At 51.2% G+C, this 13621-nt stretch overlaps 1 protein-coding gene across 2 annotated transcripts in view; it reads left to right on the forward strand.

Moving 5' to 3' along the window:
- The window catches only part of Col5a1 (collagen type V alpha 1 chain), a 148570-nt gene that overhangs the window by 119349 nt on the left and 15600 nt on the right, over nucleotides 1-13621 (forward strand). For both annotated transcript variants that reach the window (XM_051184962.1, XM_051184963.1), the window contains exons 44-61: nucleotides 792-845; nucleotides 1673-1726; nucleotides 1811-1918; nucleotides 2770-2823; nucleotides 2926-3033; nucleotides 4246-4299; nucleotides 5049-5156; nucleotides 5642-5695; nucleotides 5930-5983; nucleotides 7295-7348; nucleotides 7960-8013; nucleotides 8557-8664; nucleotides 8742-8795; nucleotides 8882-8935; nucleotides 9872-9979; nucleotides 11384-11437; nucleotides 12068-12103; nucleotides 13461-13514. In XM_051184962.1, coding sequence (XP_051040919.1) covers nucleotides 792-845; nucleotides 1673-1726; nucleotides 1811-1918; nucleotides 2770-2823; nucleotides 2926-3033; nucleotides 4246-4299; nucleotides 5049-5156; nucleotides 5642-5695; nucleotides 5930-5983; nucleotides 7295-7348; nucleotides 7960-8013; nucleotides 8557-8664; nucleotides 8742-8795; nucleotides 8882-8935; nucleotides 9872-9979; nucleotides 11384-11437; nucleotides 12068-12103; nucleotides 13461-13514 — 1224 coding nt within the window. The remainder of the gene's footprint in view (nucleotides 1-791; nucleotides 846-1672; nucleotides 1727-1810; nucleotides 1919-2769; nucleotides 2824-2925; nucleotides 3034-4245; nucleotides 4300-5048; nucleotides 5157-5641; nucleotides 5696-5929; nucleotides 5984-7294; nucleotides 7349-7959; nucleotides 8014-8556; nucleotides 8665-8741; nucleotides 8796-8881; nucleotides 8936-9871; nucleotides 9980-11383; nucleotides 11438-12067; nucleotides 12104-13460; nucleotides 13515-13621) is intronic.

Below are 13621 nucleotides of genomic sequence, written 5' to 3' on the forward strand. Positions count from 1 at the left end.
GTCATATGTTTCCATGTGGGAGGTGATCCAATAGAAACACCAGAGAGGACATTAGACTGCCACATCACCATGTCTACTAACACCTTTGCAATAATCACAAAAGAAATAGAGGAGTGGGGGAGGTGGCTCATTAATAAAGCACTTGCCTTGAAAGCATCAGGATATGAGTTTGACTCCCCAAACCCAAGTTTAAAAAAGCCAGGTGTGGTGGTGTGTCTATACTCTCAGAACCCATGGGGTGGAGACAGGAAGATCTCTGGGGTTTTCTGGATGGCCAGCCTAGTTGATGGAGTCAAGTTCAAAGCCATACTGTTTCAAAAAGGAGCAGATAACAAATAGGGGACTGCAGAGACAGCTCAATGATTAAAAGCACTGGCATCTCTTGTAGAGGACCAGGGTTCAGTTCCCAGCATCCACATGGCAGCTCACACCTGCCTGTAACTCCAGTACCAAGGGATCCAACACCCTCTTCTGGCCTCCTCAGTGTCCCATGCAGTACACAGATATACATTCAGGCCACGTGCACACACATGAATGTGTACCTACACACACACACACACATACACACACACACACAACACACACACACACACACACACACACCACCTATGCATACACAAACATCAAAATCAGAAAGGAAATCAAATTCACATAAGGAAATGCTTCCTGTTGACAAAACTTGGGACCATCTGGAGAGCAACTGTTGTCAGTATCCAGGAATGATTACCCATAGGACTGAGAAGGGTACATCCAACCACTGGACTAACGGCATCCTTCCTGTCCATCCCCAGGGAGAGATCGGGGAGCCAGGGCAGAAAGGAAGCAAGGGGGACAAAGGCGAGCAGGTAAGAATGTGTGCATGTGCTGGTGTGGCTGCTGAGAGCAGAATGACCCTTGTCCATACTCCAGCACTGCGAACTCCTGGGTAACACCAGTTACCTTTCCTGAGAATATCCAGTGTGCATGCGTGTTCAGATTTGGTGTGAGAACATGTGTCTGCCTGTGGGCCCATCACTGAGGACAACAGAGCTTTGCAGAGGCAAAGCATCCATTTGTCCCTTAGTCTTTCATACATTCAGGGACACCGGGTTGTGGGTGCTGTGGCCCCATCACCCACCCAGTACCATGAGTCCCCTCTAAACTAGGGACTCATCTGAGCCTCAGACTGATGTCAGTGTCATTACTCCTGAGGTGACATCAGAGGCTTTGGAACAGCCCTCTGGTTCTCTGTTCCTGCTGGCTTTTCTCTTTTTCCATTCCTGTACCCACAGTGATAGGTGCCTGAGGACAGCATACAAGCAGGAGTCATGGTGGAGTTCCTCCCTAGCTCGGCACTCAGGAGCTTTGAGACTTCTGATCCTTGTTTGAGGGGGCCCCTTCTCTCACAACAGGGTGTGTGGTGGTTGCTGAGAGGACATAGGAGTGGCCCTCCCTGTTTCTGTTACCAAAAGCAATGTGATCTTGGTTGAATTCAGTCTTACCTACTTCTCAGAGCCTACAACCTATCTTGTGCCATGATGTTCATAGTTTGTGTTCCTTTGATGACTGGCACATTTAGGGACTAACTCTAAGTCACATCATGCACAAGCCTGTCTCTTCCAGAGGCAGACTTGACCTCCTCCTAGACTCATCTGCAGTTCCAAAATAATTATGTCTCTGTTTGACCCTACAGGGTCCTCCTGGACCTACAGGTCCTCAAGGCCCCATTGGACAGCCAGGCCCCTCGGTGAGTATCTAGGTTGAATGGCATAGCAAGGACTACCTCTCAAGCTGTTGTCCATCCTCACCCATGCCCACTTCCTTCCTCCAGGGAGCAGATGGTGAGCCAGGTCCTCGCGGACAGCAAGGCCTGTTTGGGCAGAAGGGAGACGAAGGCTCAAGAGGTTTCCCAGGACCTCCAGGGCCAGTGGGATTACAGGTAACCATGGAGCTTCCCAGGACCCCCCTACTCACCCCCAACAGAAGTATCAATATCTTGCTGGGCCCACTCTTGCTGTCACTGTAAGAATGAGGAAACTGAACTCAGTAGTAGGGATTGGAAGATCTGCCAGTTTCCCAGCGGTACACACACACACACACACACACACACACACACACACACACACACACACACGCATGCACGCACGCACCCACGCACTCACGCACCCACGCACATGATGCTCATACATAGTACAGCTGCTTCTGCGTTTACCATGGAATCCTGGGAAATGGTGCCCTGTAAAAAAGGGGTACAAAGTCCACATCTGAACAAAACACCTAAAAGTGACAGCCATCCACCCAGTCCACCTCATTCAGTGCCCTCTAGGTTACCTGTTCTTACCCTTGTGACTCAATTGGATGTCAGTGAAATCCCGAGCTCACTGTGTTCTATAAAGGACACATCAGCCTTTTGTTTTATGTTATGGGGCATGTTAAATGTCATCAAATATTCTTTGAACACAAGACTTTATTTTGGAAAACACATTTTTTAGTTACTGGTGGTATTTGGCATATGGTGTGGACTTGATTTATCCGGAAGCTTCCCTGCTGCTGGCTCATTAGGTTTATTGTTTTATGGGAAGCTGCCATAAGCGCTGGTGCTCATAAATCTTGGCATTCTCCTCTGATTATGTCCTCGGCTGTTTGAGCCCTGGAAGCTGGAAACCTCACAGAAACACATTTCAGGGCCTTCAGGAAACATCGTGGGACAGGCAGTCATGGCAGTGACAATCATGAGAGCCATGTGTGTCTCACAGAGTAGTACCTCACCAGTTTCCTGTCCATCCACAGGGTTTGCCAGGGCCCCCAGGAGAGAAGGGTGAGACAGGAGATGTGGGCCAGATGGTAAGTAACTGGGCCATCGACGCCCAATATGCCGTTCCCGGTTTACATTTTGGGGAGGGACGTTTGCGGCTTATCTTGTTCAATGGTCTCTCTTCCTCCCAGGGACCTCCTGGTCCCCCAGGCCCCCGAGGACCCTCTGGAGCTCCAGGTGCTGATGGGCCACAGGGTCCTCCCGGGGGAATTGGCAATCCTGGTGCAGTGGGAGAAAAGGTAATGTCCATCTACTTACCAGTGTCTGCTCCATAGCTACGTGAGAAGTAGTGTTTATGTGTACATGAAGTCCTTTGTGCCTGGATGTGTATGCACTCGTGTGCTTGGGTATGTGCACATACATGCATGCATGAGTGCGTTTTTGAGACACTCCTATTACACTCATCTTGAAACCTAAAAGTAGATTCATGACCCCGAGTTCTGAACTCTGACAGTGCTCATTTGTAATAGCTGTTTGCCAAATCCAAAACAATAACACACTCATTCCTCCAAGCCTCACTCCCTCCCTCTAACTCAGATCTGATGAAAGTTATGTCTCTCCTTGCACAATGGGCTTGCCATAGCCACCTCTTCCTAGCTCTGCTTTCTCACAGCCAGGGCCTCGTCATTCCTTCTTTTGGTGTTAGGGCCTGGTCCTTGAGTCTGACTGAGCACGGTGAGCTCAAGTGTATGGGCACGGATGTGAGTGGATATGTGCATGTATGCTGGTGTGTGGGCACCATGATGGCTTCATTGTGAGACTGAGCTCCACAGGGTGCTGGGAACACAGACTTAGGAGGCCATCTTGGGCCCGTGGAGGACTGGACGCCTGCTGCCTGCCCTTCCTGGGCCTTGCTTCTGATGCAGGACATTTGTCCTTGTTCTTTATGACAAGAAAGGGAAAGAGAAATGGGTGTGGGTTAGAGGCACCACTGTTTCCTCCCCAATAGCCTCGCCCCTTCCCCACTAAGTCACAGACCCCTCCTTCCTGTCCCAGCACTGCAGAAGAGCACTCTGGGCCTCTGCGTTTCTACTCTGCTTTGCCCCATGTTAGCTGCCTTTCCCATGGCTGTGGCAAAATCCCCGAGAAAATCAGCTTAAAGGCTGATGGGCTGGGCTGGCTCATCACAGTAGCAAAGGCATGGTGACTGTTGTACAAGGAGGCTGATCACACCACACATGTCAGGACGAGCACCTGCTTGGGACAGCCTTGAGTCCCTGTCCCTTGTGATCTCTACACCCCCTCGTCACATATCTCCTTCGTACCTCTCACATTCCTTATTCCTCATTGCTTCCCACTGCATTTCTATGAGCTCTCTGGAGACAATAACACTGACGGCACAGAGTCCTGGACACCAGATGCTCAAGGATAGGCAGGCAGCATGGGGCAGATGGAGCCATCCACTATCACTGTCGGTGAGGGAACCTTCCAACACTGACTTGTCTCCTCAGGGGGAACCTGGTGAAGCTGGAGAGCCTGGTCTTCCAGGAGAAGGAGGTCCCCTGGTGAGTGTGGCCCTGGAGGAGCTGTGGGGTGTGCCTAGTGGGAACACTGACAAGGCACTGGACCAGAAGCTTCATCCTTGCCTCAGTTTCCCCTCCCATGAAATGGGAGCCTTGACCCCACTATGTTGAACAACACAGAACTTAATGGGCAAGTGTGGCATCTTGTGGGGGATGAACTTGTGTACATGCATTGTGTACATATGTGGGGGCTGAGCGCACATATGTGTACATATGAAGACCTCAGCAATGACCTCACAACTCGTGGCCAGTAATTGCCACCTGTGATACATAGGCCCTTTCGTGGGCTGCTGTGAGTGTGAGCATTGCTGCCCTGTTGACTTGGCTAGCCCGAGAATGTCCAGGGCTCTGGAGGTTGGATATGGTCATTGAGAGAACATCCCCAAAGTAGCTTTGGGCCTAGGAAGCATCTTGGGGGACTGAAGTATCCCAGTTTCCTGCTGTTTTCTGTTACTGAGGACTATGGGGCTCCCTAACTGCCTTTTACCAGTCCAGGAGCCACGCTTAGCTAGAGCTGAGCCTAGGCCTTCATGGTTTTAGAGGGCCAGGGCTCTTTGCCTGTCTGGTGGTACACATGGGGTTGCTATGGAGAATTGGAAGCAAGAACAGTACCATCCCCATCCTGGGGCCCAAGAGATGCTGGGAAGGGGCTGGTGGTGAGATGACAGCACCTCTCAGGTTCTAGGTGAGCACACAGTGGGCTCTGAGAACTGAACTATCTTCTTCTCCAGGGACCTAAAGGAGAAAGAGGGGAGAAAGGAGAGGCTGGCCCCTCTGGTGCTGCTGGACCCCCCGGACCCAAAGGCCCCCCTGGAGATGATGGTCCCAAAGGCAGCCCTGTGAGTAATGCTAGTGTCCATTCTGAGTCCTTGTGGCACCTGCATCGTGTGCTCCCTGATCTAGGAACAGCTGTGTGAATGCCGTGTGTCTTAAGGGTGATTTTGTCTACTCTAGAAGTTTCCACAGCAGCTACTAATGAAGCTGCAAGGGGAGCAGGGAGGCATGGGATGGAAGCAGCAGCCAGTGGGGGCTCCTGAGGAAAGTCTTCAGACCCAGGCTGCTGCTTTTTAGCATCAGAAGTCAAAGGGGCCAGCAGAATGGATGTGTGGGTAGGATGTCTGCCCTCACTATTCTCAAAAGAGCGAAGGCTGCTGCTCCATGCCTGCCTGTGGACAGGTTTGTTCTTCTGTGAATGCTTCGGGATAGGGGCCTCCTGATCCAAAGTGCTCAAGGTGTTGGCACTGTCCCTTGTCCTGCAACCTGGGTCACAGTAGGGCCAGGCAGGGTGTGTCAGGCTGCTGATAGTTTGCTTTTCTCTTCTTAGGGCCCTGTGGGCTTTCCCGGAGACCCTGGACCCCCTGGAGAGCCAGGTCCCGCAGTAAGTATCCATCCCGTTTCTGCTACCTCTTGCCACGCCCAATTTGCTTGCTCTGTGCTTTTACTCCTCTACCGGCTTTTCTAGGGCACAGCAGCCCTCCAAGTTGTCTCTGTTCCAATGCCCAGCTTTCGGGCACAGTTGGTGCATTTGGGTTTGGGGAAAAAGTTGAAGATACACGCGGACTGGAGGGTGAATTTGAGCTATCCAGCGGAGACAACTTTCTTGTTTTCACAGGGTCAAGATGGTCCACCTGGAGACAAAGGGGATGATGGTGAACCTGGACAGACGGTGAGTGTGTAGTCTGATGGCTTCCTGGTAGGAGCATCCCTTCATTCTTGTGTCCTTATGAGAAGTCCAAACTTAGGTCCCTCTTGACTGTGGCCAGAGCTTAGGAGCCCCAAGGACCTAAAGAAGAATGGGACCCTTCCTCCAAAGGGAAGATGTGTATGCAGTTCCACCAGGGGACCTGTACAGAGTTCTAAGGGTTCTGCAAAGTATCCCAGATCTCACCCTGAATGTCAGCCAAAGCTGCTCAACAGGTGTACACCTTCTCTCACAGGCCCAATAGCCCTGTAACTGAGGCCACTTGCCCTTGAGCAGCTGTTTTAATGCAAAGTGGTCTCTTTGGGGTGGGACCAGGTGACCCCTTCTGGTCCCTGGGTTGGACTGTGCCTTCCTCAGAGGTCTCTCCAGCCCTCCCCTAGGGTGGATCTAGCTCCTACGAATGACTGTCCAGGTCTTTTTGCTGCTGATGTGATAATGTTACAGGCTGGGTTCATTGAAACAAGATAAATGTGTTTGGCTCAGGGCACTAGAGGCCAGGAAGTCAAGATAGAGGGACCTGATCTGGTGGGGTGTCTTGCTGTGACTTAACAAGGCAAAAACCAGATTTGGTGGCTCGTGCTTCTGATTCCAGCACTTGGAAACTGTGACAGGAGGATTGCTACACGTTTGAGGCTTTCTCATCTACATAATGAGTCTGTGTCAGCCTTGGCTTTAGAGTAAGACCCTATCTCAAATGATAGTAATACAGTGGATGGTATCATAAAGTGATGAGGAAGGGGAGATGGGCTTAACCACCTTGTTATAATTAGCTCCTTTCTGTGACAGTGGTGTAGTCTATGCGTGCTCACATGACCTGATAACCAGGCCCCTCCCCTCAACACCAGCACAAAGAGCAATTTGATATAAGCCTGGGTTTCAGAGGCCATTCAAACTGTATCACTGATCTGAGACGGGCAGCAATGGAAATGAAAGGCTAGGGACACAGACTGTGAGCCAGGTGTCCTGGGCATGCTCCTGGCTTGGTCCTTCTACAAATGAGATGTAGGTAATGACAGCATGGTGGAGACCAGACAGCCAGATGTTAGACTCAAGCATGCCCCAGGGGGATCTCTTTGCTAAAGATGCAGTAACTGGGAAGTGAGTTGGATTCTCTGAGTGCCACCACCAGGGTACAGGACTTGCTATGCTCACACCAGAGAGCTCACACTAGCCATAGAAAGGACTGAATCTCCACGTGTTTCCTTGGCTGTGGGCAGCACAGCCCTGTGTCCTGGTGTGACAGATTTCAAATGCTCTGCTTTTTCCCCCAACCAGGGATCCCCAGGCCCTACCGGTGAACCTGGTCCATCTGGACCTCCAGGAAAGAGGGTAAGTCTTTCTGCCCACCCCTTGCCACTTACTGGCAGCTTCCTGCACAAAGCCCTCTACACTTTGTAGACCCCTGGTATGCCCCACATGGCCCCGAGGAGAGTATGTGAATATCTGAAATGTGGGACACACTCATAAAGTCACAGATCTATGGGGTGACACAACTGAGTGGAACAACCTCTGAGCATGCAAAGTCTAGACCAGTGGTGTTTAGGATGGCCAATGCCCAACATGTTTATACCATCATGGGGGAGAGAATTTTCAAAAGCTGGACTCCCCTTGTCCCGTCCCTAGACCAACCTATCTGAATGAAGGAGAGCCAAGACAAGGAACAGATGTCTGTATTGCAAGCTCCAGTGGGCGCCTGGACTGTGGCGCTTGAGCCAAGGAATGTACAGGCAGGAGAGGGCCTTTTGTACACAAGGCATCTAAGGCTTCCTTAGATCCACCAGAAGCTTTGCAGGATCCTGGAGTTGTGGGACCCCATGTGGGAGTCTGCATCTTCACTGGGGAGTGCTCTAGGGTGGCCTCACACTCTGCAGCTCTCCCTGAAGTCTGGGCCTGGTCTCCAAACACACACTCAAGTCTTAGTTGTTCTGTTGTTTTTCTAGGGTCCCCCAGGCCCTGCAGGCCCTGAAGGCAGACAAGGGGAGAAAGGAGCCAAGGTAAGTTACCCTGGTGGTTGTGTCCTCTGTGGGCCTGAAGGAGATTGGGGCAGTGGTAGGGCCCAGTCTGAGGACAGAGGAGCCATAGAGGCAGAAGGGGGAGGCAGAAGGAGCCAGGCTGAGGTCACATCCAGTCTATGACCTACGACAGAGGGGGAGACAGGGCACACAGAAGACTATGATGGCCATTACCTGAGTGGTACATGCGGTGCCCAACCCTGGAACGCCCAGCCACGCTCAGAATGAGGTGACCTGAAGGCCTGGATGGGAACCTTTGCTGTCTTTCTCTGAGACTTAGTGAGCCCTGCATCTGGGTGCTGCGTGGCTTAGCACTTGGTAGGTGACCTGCTGTGGTAGTTACCACACTCAGCAGGAGTCAGGGAGCCACTGTGTTTGGATGTTAACAGGCTGGAGCTCGGGCCAAGTTGGTCTCCACAGGAGGATGGGAAGTGACAACACCACACATGGGGGCATTTCTGAAGCACCCCAGGGGTCTTGGGCTGGGTGCCTTGAGCCTCTGAACATCTCCATCCTTCTGTGCAGGGAGAAGCTGGCTTAGAAGGCCCTCCTGGGAAGACTGGCCCCATTGGTCCCCAAGGGGCCCCTGGGAAGCCTGGGCCTGATGGTCTTCGTGGGATCCCTGGTCCTGTGGTAAGTGGTCCAGCAGGCCTAGGATGAGGGACAGGTGCAGATGGGGTACATAATCACATCGAGGAACTCTGTTTTAGGGTGAACAAGGACTCCCAGGATCCCCAGGCCCTGATGGTCCACCTGGCCCCATGGTGAGTAGCATGAAATATCAGTCTCTGCATAGGTAGGGCACTGGAAGCCCCTGGGACAAGGATACTGACTCTCCCTTCCCCTGCAGGGTCCTCCAGGACTCCCTGGACTCAAAGGAGACTCTGGTCCCAAAGGTGAAAAGGTGAGCTAAGACCTGGGGACTCCAATATTGCAATAACAACACCATTAACTCATTCACTGGAGTTATTGACCCACTGCCAAGTACCTGCTGTGACTGTCATGGGATCAAAATACACCCAGGGCTTTGAGATTCAAGCCTGTATCAAGATGTCCTAGAAGTCCCAGAATTGACAAGAACTTTCTATAGGTCCTGGCAGCTTCATTAACTCATGGTAACTTTTCTCTTCCTCACATGGATTTATTTGTAAATAAATGGGCAGGTAAGACAAAAAGCTATTCACAGCGAAGGCAGGAAGAACCATCCTGTCCCTCTTTGATATCTTTCACCAATATAATGGAAGCTGAAAGTCCTTGCGGAACATTCTAGAAACTCATGTGAAACCAAAAGCTATACATATAAGGCAGATATAATGGCTTTTTCTCTTGAAAGACATTTAAATGAATATAATATCTTTAGCACTCGGCAGTTTCCATTCAGTGTCAGCCCCAGACCTTGTAGAAAAAGGGTACATGCTTACCAAAAGTCAGAAAGTTTACTAAGTAAAAAGATAGACACAAACTATCCCTCAGAGTATGGCCTCTGGGTCTGAGTACCCCTGTATACTTAGTTTTGGTTGTTATTGGGGTTCAGTGGGGTACAGGGATGGTGGTAGTACTGTAGAACTGAGCCCAGGACCTCACAGTTGCTAGTCCAATGCCTTCCCACTTACTGCTCAGCCATACCCTGGCGCTCCCCATGTATTTCTTCAAGTGTGTTCCTTACCAGCAAAGACCACCAGACCTATCTTGTCACCTGGCCTCTGATTCTCAATCCTCCACATGTTGACTATGACCCATTTCCCTGTGTTATGGCTGTGTGCCAGGTACCTGGCCCACTGTGCGTTGGACTCTTGGTGCTGGTAATATGGCTGCCTCTCACACCTCCATTTTCTCACAGGGCCATCCAGGCCTGATTGGACTCATTGGACCTCCAGGTGAACAGGGTGAAAAAGGTGACCGCGGACTCCCAGGTCCCCAGGGCTCATCTGGTCCCAAAGGAGAACAGGTACTTATAGTAACTAGCATCCACAGAGAAGCTTCCAGTTTTCCTCCAAGCCTGGGACAATGCCCTCACTGCCATGGAATCCCAAACCATGCTTTGCAGATGGGGCCAGTGGGGGCTTGGAGTTAGCTAGGTCCCCAAGGTACAAGTTAGAACATCCTCCAACCCCAGGTCCTGGGCAGAGGCAGGAGTTCATGCTGTGATGACCCTTGGAATTAGAGGGACTTAGCAGTCAGATCTTTTCCCCTTTTTCACCTCCATGCAAGAGCCTCTGACCCAACTAGCCGGGCAGAAGGCCATGTTCACTTGTGGAGAGGTTGAGCAATGGCCACTAGCATCCCTGCCTCCACTTTGACACAGATGCCCACATCTGACCCCAGGCTTCTCCTGGGATCCACTGTAGTTGGTGAGCCATAGTAGAGGAAACCCTGGCTGCATGTTGTTTGCCTGTAGGAGGTGAAATGCAGGAGACTCCCAAGCTGAAAGAGGTGTATTTTGTGTATGGTGCGGGAGAAAAGTCATACATATGTTTGCATGGGAGGCCCCATTCACAGTAATGGGAATCCCAAGATGATAGCACTCACCTCTGGGGATCTTTGCTTACCCACACCTAGGTCTATCCCTAACCACAGCAGGATGTGGGGGTGACAGGAGCCTTTGGAGGCTGAGCAAACAGTAGACACCCCCCTTTAGGTCATATTGAAAGTGGATAGTGTCAAAGGATGAAGCTCCCTTGGGACCCTGACTCAGCCACTGTGGGCAATCTTCTGGCTGCCAGGTGTCACCAAGCTTCAATGGCACTCTTAGACTTATGTGGCTCTGTACATGGAGGTTTACTTCTCCACGCAGGTTGTGGTTTTGGCCATGTTGCAGGTAGAAGGTGTCTCCAGAGTATAGGCTTGAGAAGAAGGGACTCAGAGACCAGGCCCTGTGAACTAATAGTGGAGGATGACCCTTTCTTCTCTATGAGGCTGGGCTGTCAACTGTGGGCGGACAGAGTAGACACGGCTTTCCCTCTGCCCACTGTGGTGAGACCTAACACCATGAGCTGAGATGTCTGACCAAGCCCGGCGGGAGGTTGGAGAAGGCTTTTCTGAGTTCCAGTAGTGTACGGCGGGAATGGTGTCTTAATTCACACTTCCATCCAGCCTGGTCAGGGAGCTGGGCCTGGGGACTTCAACCTGTGGCTGATGTTCTGATGAATTAGTCCAGTCCACTGAGGAGCCATGTTGGCTCTCACCATGAAGTAAGTTCTAGAGTGGTTGACTAAAGCTGCCTGTCAGGCTTCAGGGTTCCTGGAAAGGGGACTATAAGGGAGCCTGGAATCATGACAGGGTCACAGGGGTCACCTTCCTCAATCCCACCCCATCTAAAAACTGGTAACCTTCATTTTCTGCTCCTTTCTAGGGTATCACTGGTCCTTCTGGTCCACTTGGGCCTCCTGGGCCCCCTGGCTTGCCGGTATGTATCTATGATGGGCACAGGGGATACAGGATCCAGTAGATACAAGGAGGAAAGGGAGACAGATGAGTCAGGCTAGAGAACCACAAGGAAGTCAGGAGAGATGATTGAACTAGGGTTTATTTGTATATAATGCAACACCGGGGTTCTAAGACATAGGAACAGGAGAGGGGTTGCTGGTTCCCTGGTTCCCTTGCCAAAGGGGAAGGGAGGGGCAAGCATTAATACCTGGCCCCCTCCCAAAGAATGGAGACCCTTCTGTAAGCATCTGAGGAGGAGGGAGTGCCTTGGCTCTCCTCTTCCTAATGTGCATGGGCCAGGCCAGCCCAAGCCAGCCTTGGGCCCACGTGGCCATGGATATCTAGCAGCTGACTTGTTCAAGGCCCCTCAGGAGCCCAGAACTCCCTTGAATCTTAATGTCCAAATGTCATTGTCAAGCTGAGCTGTGGGCAGGCTTCTCATCATACCCCCTGTGCCTCCTGTGGGGTGAATTGCAGCTACAACCAGCCCTCCTCCTGCCCACCAGTGAGGCAAATGCAGAGAGGAGTCAGGGGGTCAGGGACAGGCTGAGCAAAACTAGGGCCTGTTGGCCCCTCTGTTTACTGACATTCTGACTTCTGCTCTCTGCAGGGCCCTCCAGGTCCCAAAGGTGCTAAGGGCTCTTCGGTAAGTGACTGCCTTGATAGGATCTGTGACACCTGTGACTACCTTGGAGTGGGAGAAGAGTCCCCTGGGAATGGGTTACCCTGGACATGCACCACGACCCATGGAGGTCCTCTCCATCCCTTCTCTTCTTCCTCATTATATGCTGTTGGTATTCCTTGTTTTCTTTGAAAAAAGAAATAACGATTCTGTTGCTCTACTGATGGCTGCTTTCAAGTACTTTAATTGTAGCCATTCATGGGGTGCAGTGGGGTAAAATCAAGCGAGACCACTAGCTCTGTCAGATCCTGCAACCTCCTCACACACACTCTCTTCACACTCTGGCTAATGTAACAAACGCATGTGTTTATGGGCCTGAGTGTGGCTTTTCACTGTGTGCATATGACCTGTCCTGATCAAATTGGGATCATCAGTGTTTCTGTGTCTTTATTGTTACTCTGTGTTTGGAGCTCTCTGGCCTCTCTAGATAGTCATGAAATCTAGCAGGCTAGTACATGCATCAGTCCACCACTGTGCTATAGAACACCAGGTTTTATTCCTTCTGTGTAACCATGTTTGGTACCCGTCATCCATCCTCCATCCTTCCAATGTCCCCCTCCCCCTCCCTCAGCCTCTGGAAATCACTATTCTATCATCTACTTTCTATTAACTACTAATGTTCAAACTATTCTACACTGTATTTCTGGGGATGTTCATTTCAGTGTGCCTCTAGTTGCCACCCCTCCCCCACGTCCCCATGCATAAGACAAGATGGTCTTCTTATGACTGAGCAATACTCCTGTGTGTATATAATACATTCCTTATTCACTGGCTAGAGCACCTAGGCTCATCCCACGTCTTAGCGGTAACCACATGGTGTGGAAGTGTCACACAGATACAGTGACTTTGAGTCCTTGGATGCACACTTAGAGGTAAAACAGCGAGATTGTGTACCATGTCCATCTTTGTTTAGTTTCCACCATGGCAGAGCTATTCTGCATTCCCACCAGCAGTGCCCCATCCTCTCTGGTACTTCTTTTTGTCTCTCTGATAATGGCCTTGCTGGCTGAGGATGGAGTCATGCTGAGGGTTGGGGTTTACATTTCCCACTATGGCCCATGCAGCTGGCATGCTTCCATAAACCTGTTTGTTGGCATTCCCATTTCTTTTTGACACCTGTCTCCTGTCTTTCTGAATGAGCCCAGCTCATCTCAGGCCAACACAACTGGGCTGTTTGCTCCCTTCTGAAGAGGGTGCCAGCCTCTGGAGCAGAGAAGACCTGCCTGCCTTGTCCCTTTGTCCTGACATTTCTGGAGCTAGTGGATCTGTCAGATCACAGAAGGCCCCATGACCAAGTACTGGTTTGTTTCTTTCTCCTCAGGGTCCCACTGGCCCGAAGGGCGAGGCAGGCCACCCAGGACTCCCTGGCCCACCCGTGAGTAATCTGTGAAGGATGGAGGGAGACTGTGGGAACGTCTGTTTGTGGGACTTGCTCACTGAGTGCAGTGAAACTCAGATGGCATACCCAGAGGCTTGTCCCTG

This window comes from Phodopus roborovskii, unplaced genomic scaffold (genome assembly GCF_943737965.1).
Source record: "Phodopus roborovskii unplaced genomic scaffold, PHOROB, whole genome shotgun sequence".
Taxonomy (NCBI): domain Eukaryota; kingdom Metazoa; phylum Chordata; class Mammalia; order Rodentia; family Cricetidae; genus Phodopus; species Phodopus roborovskii.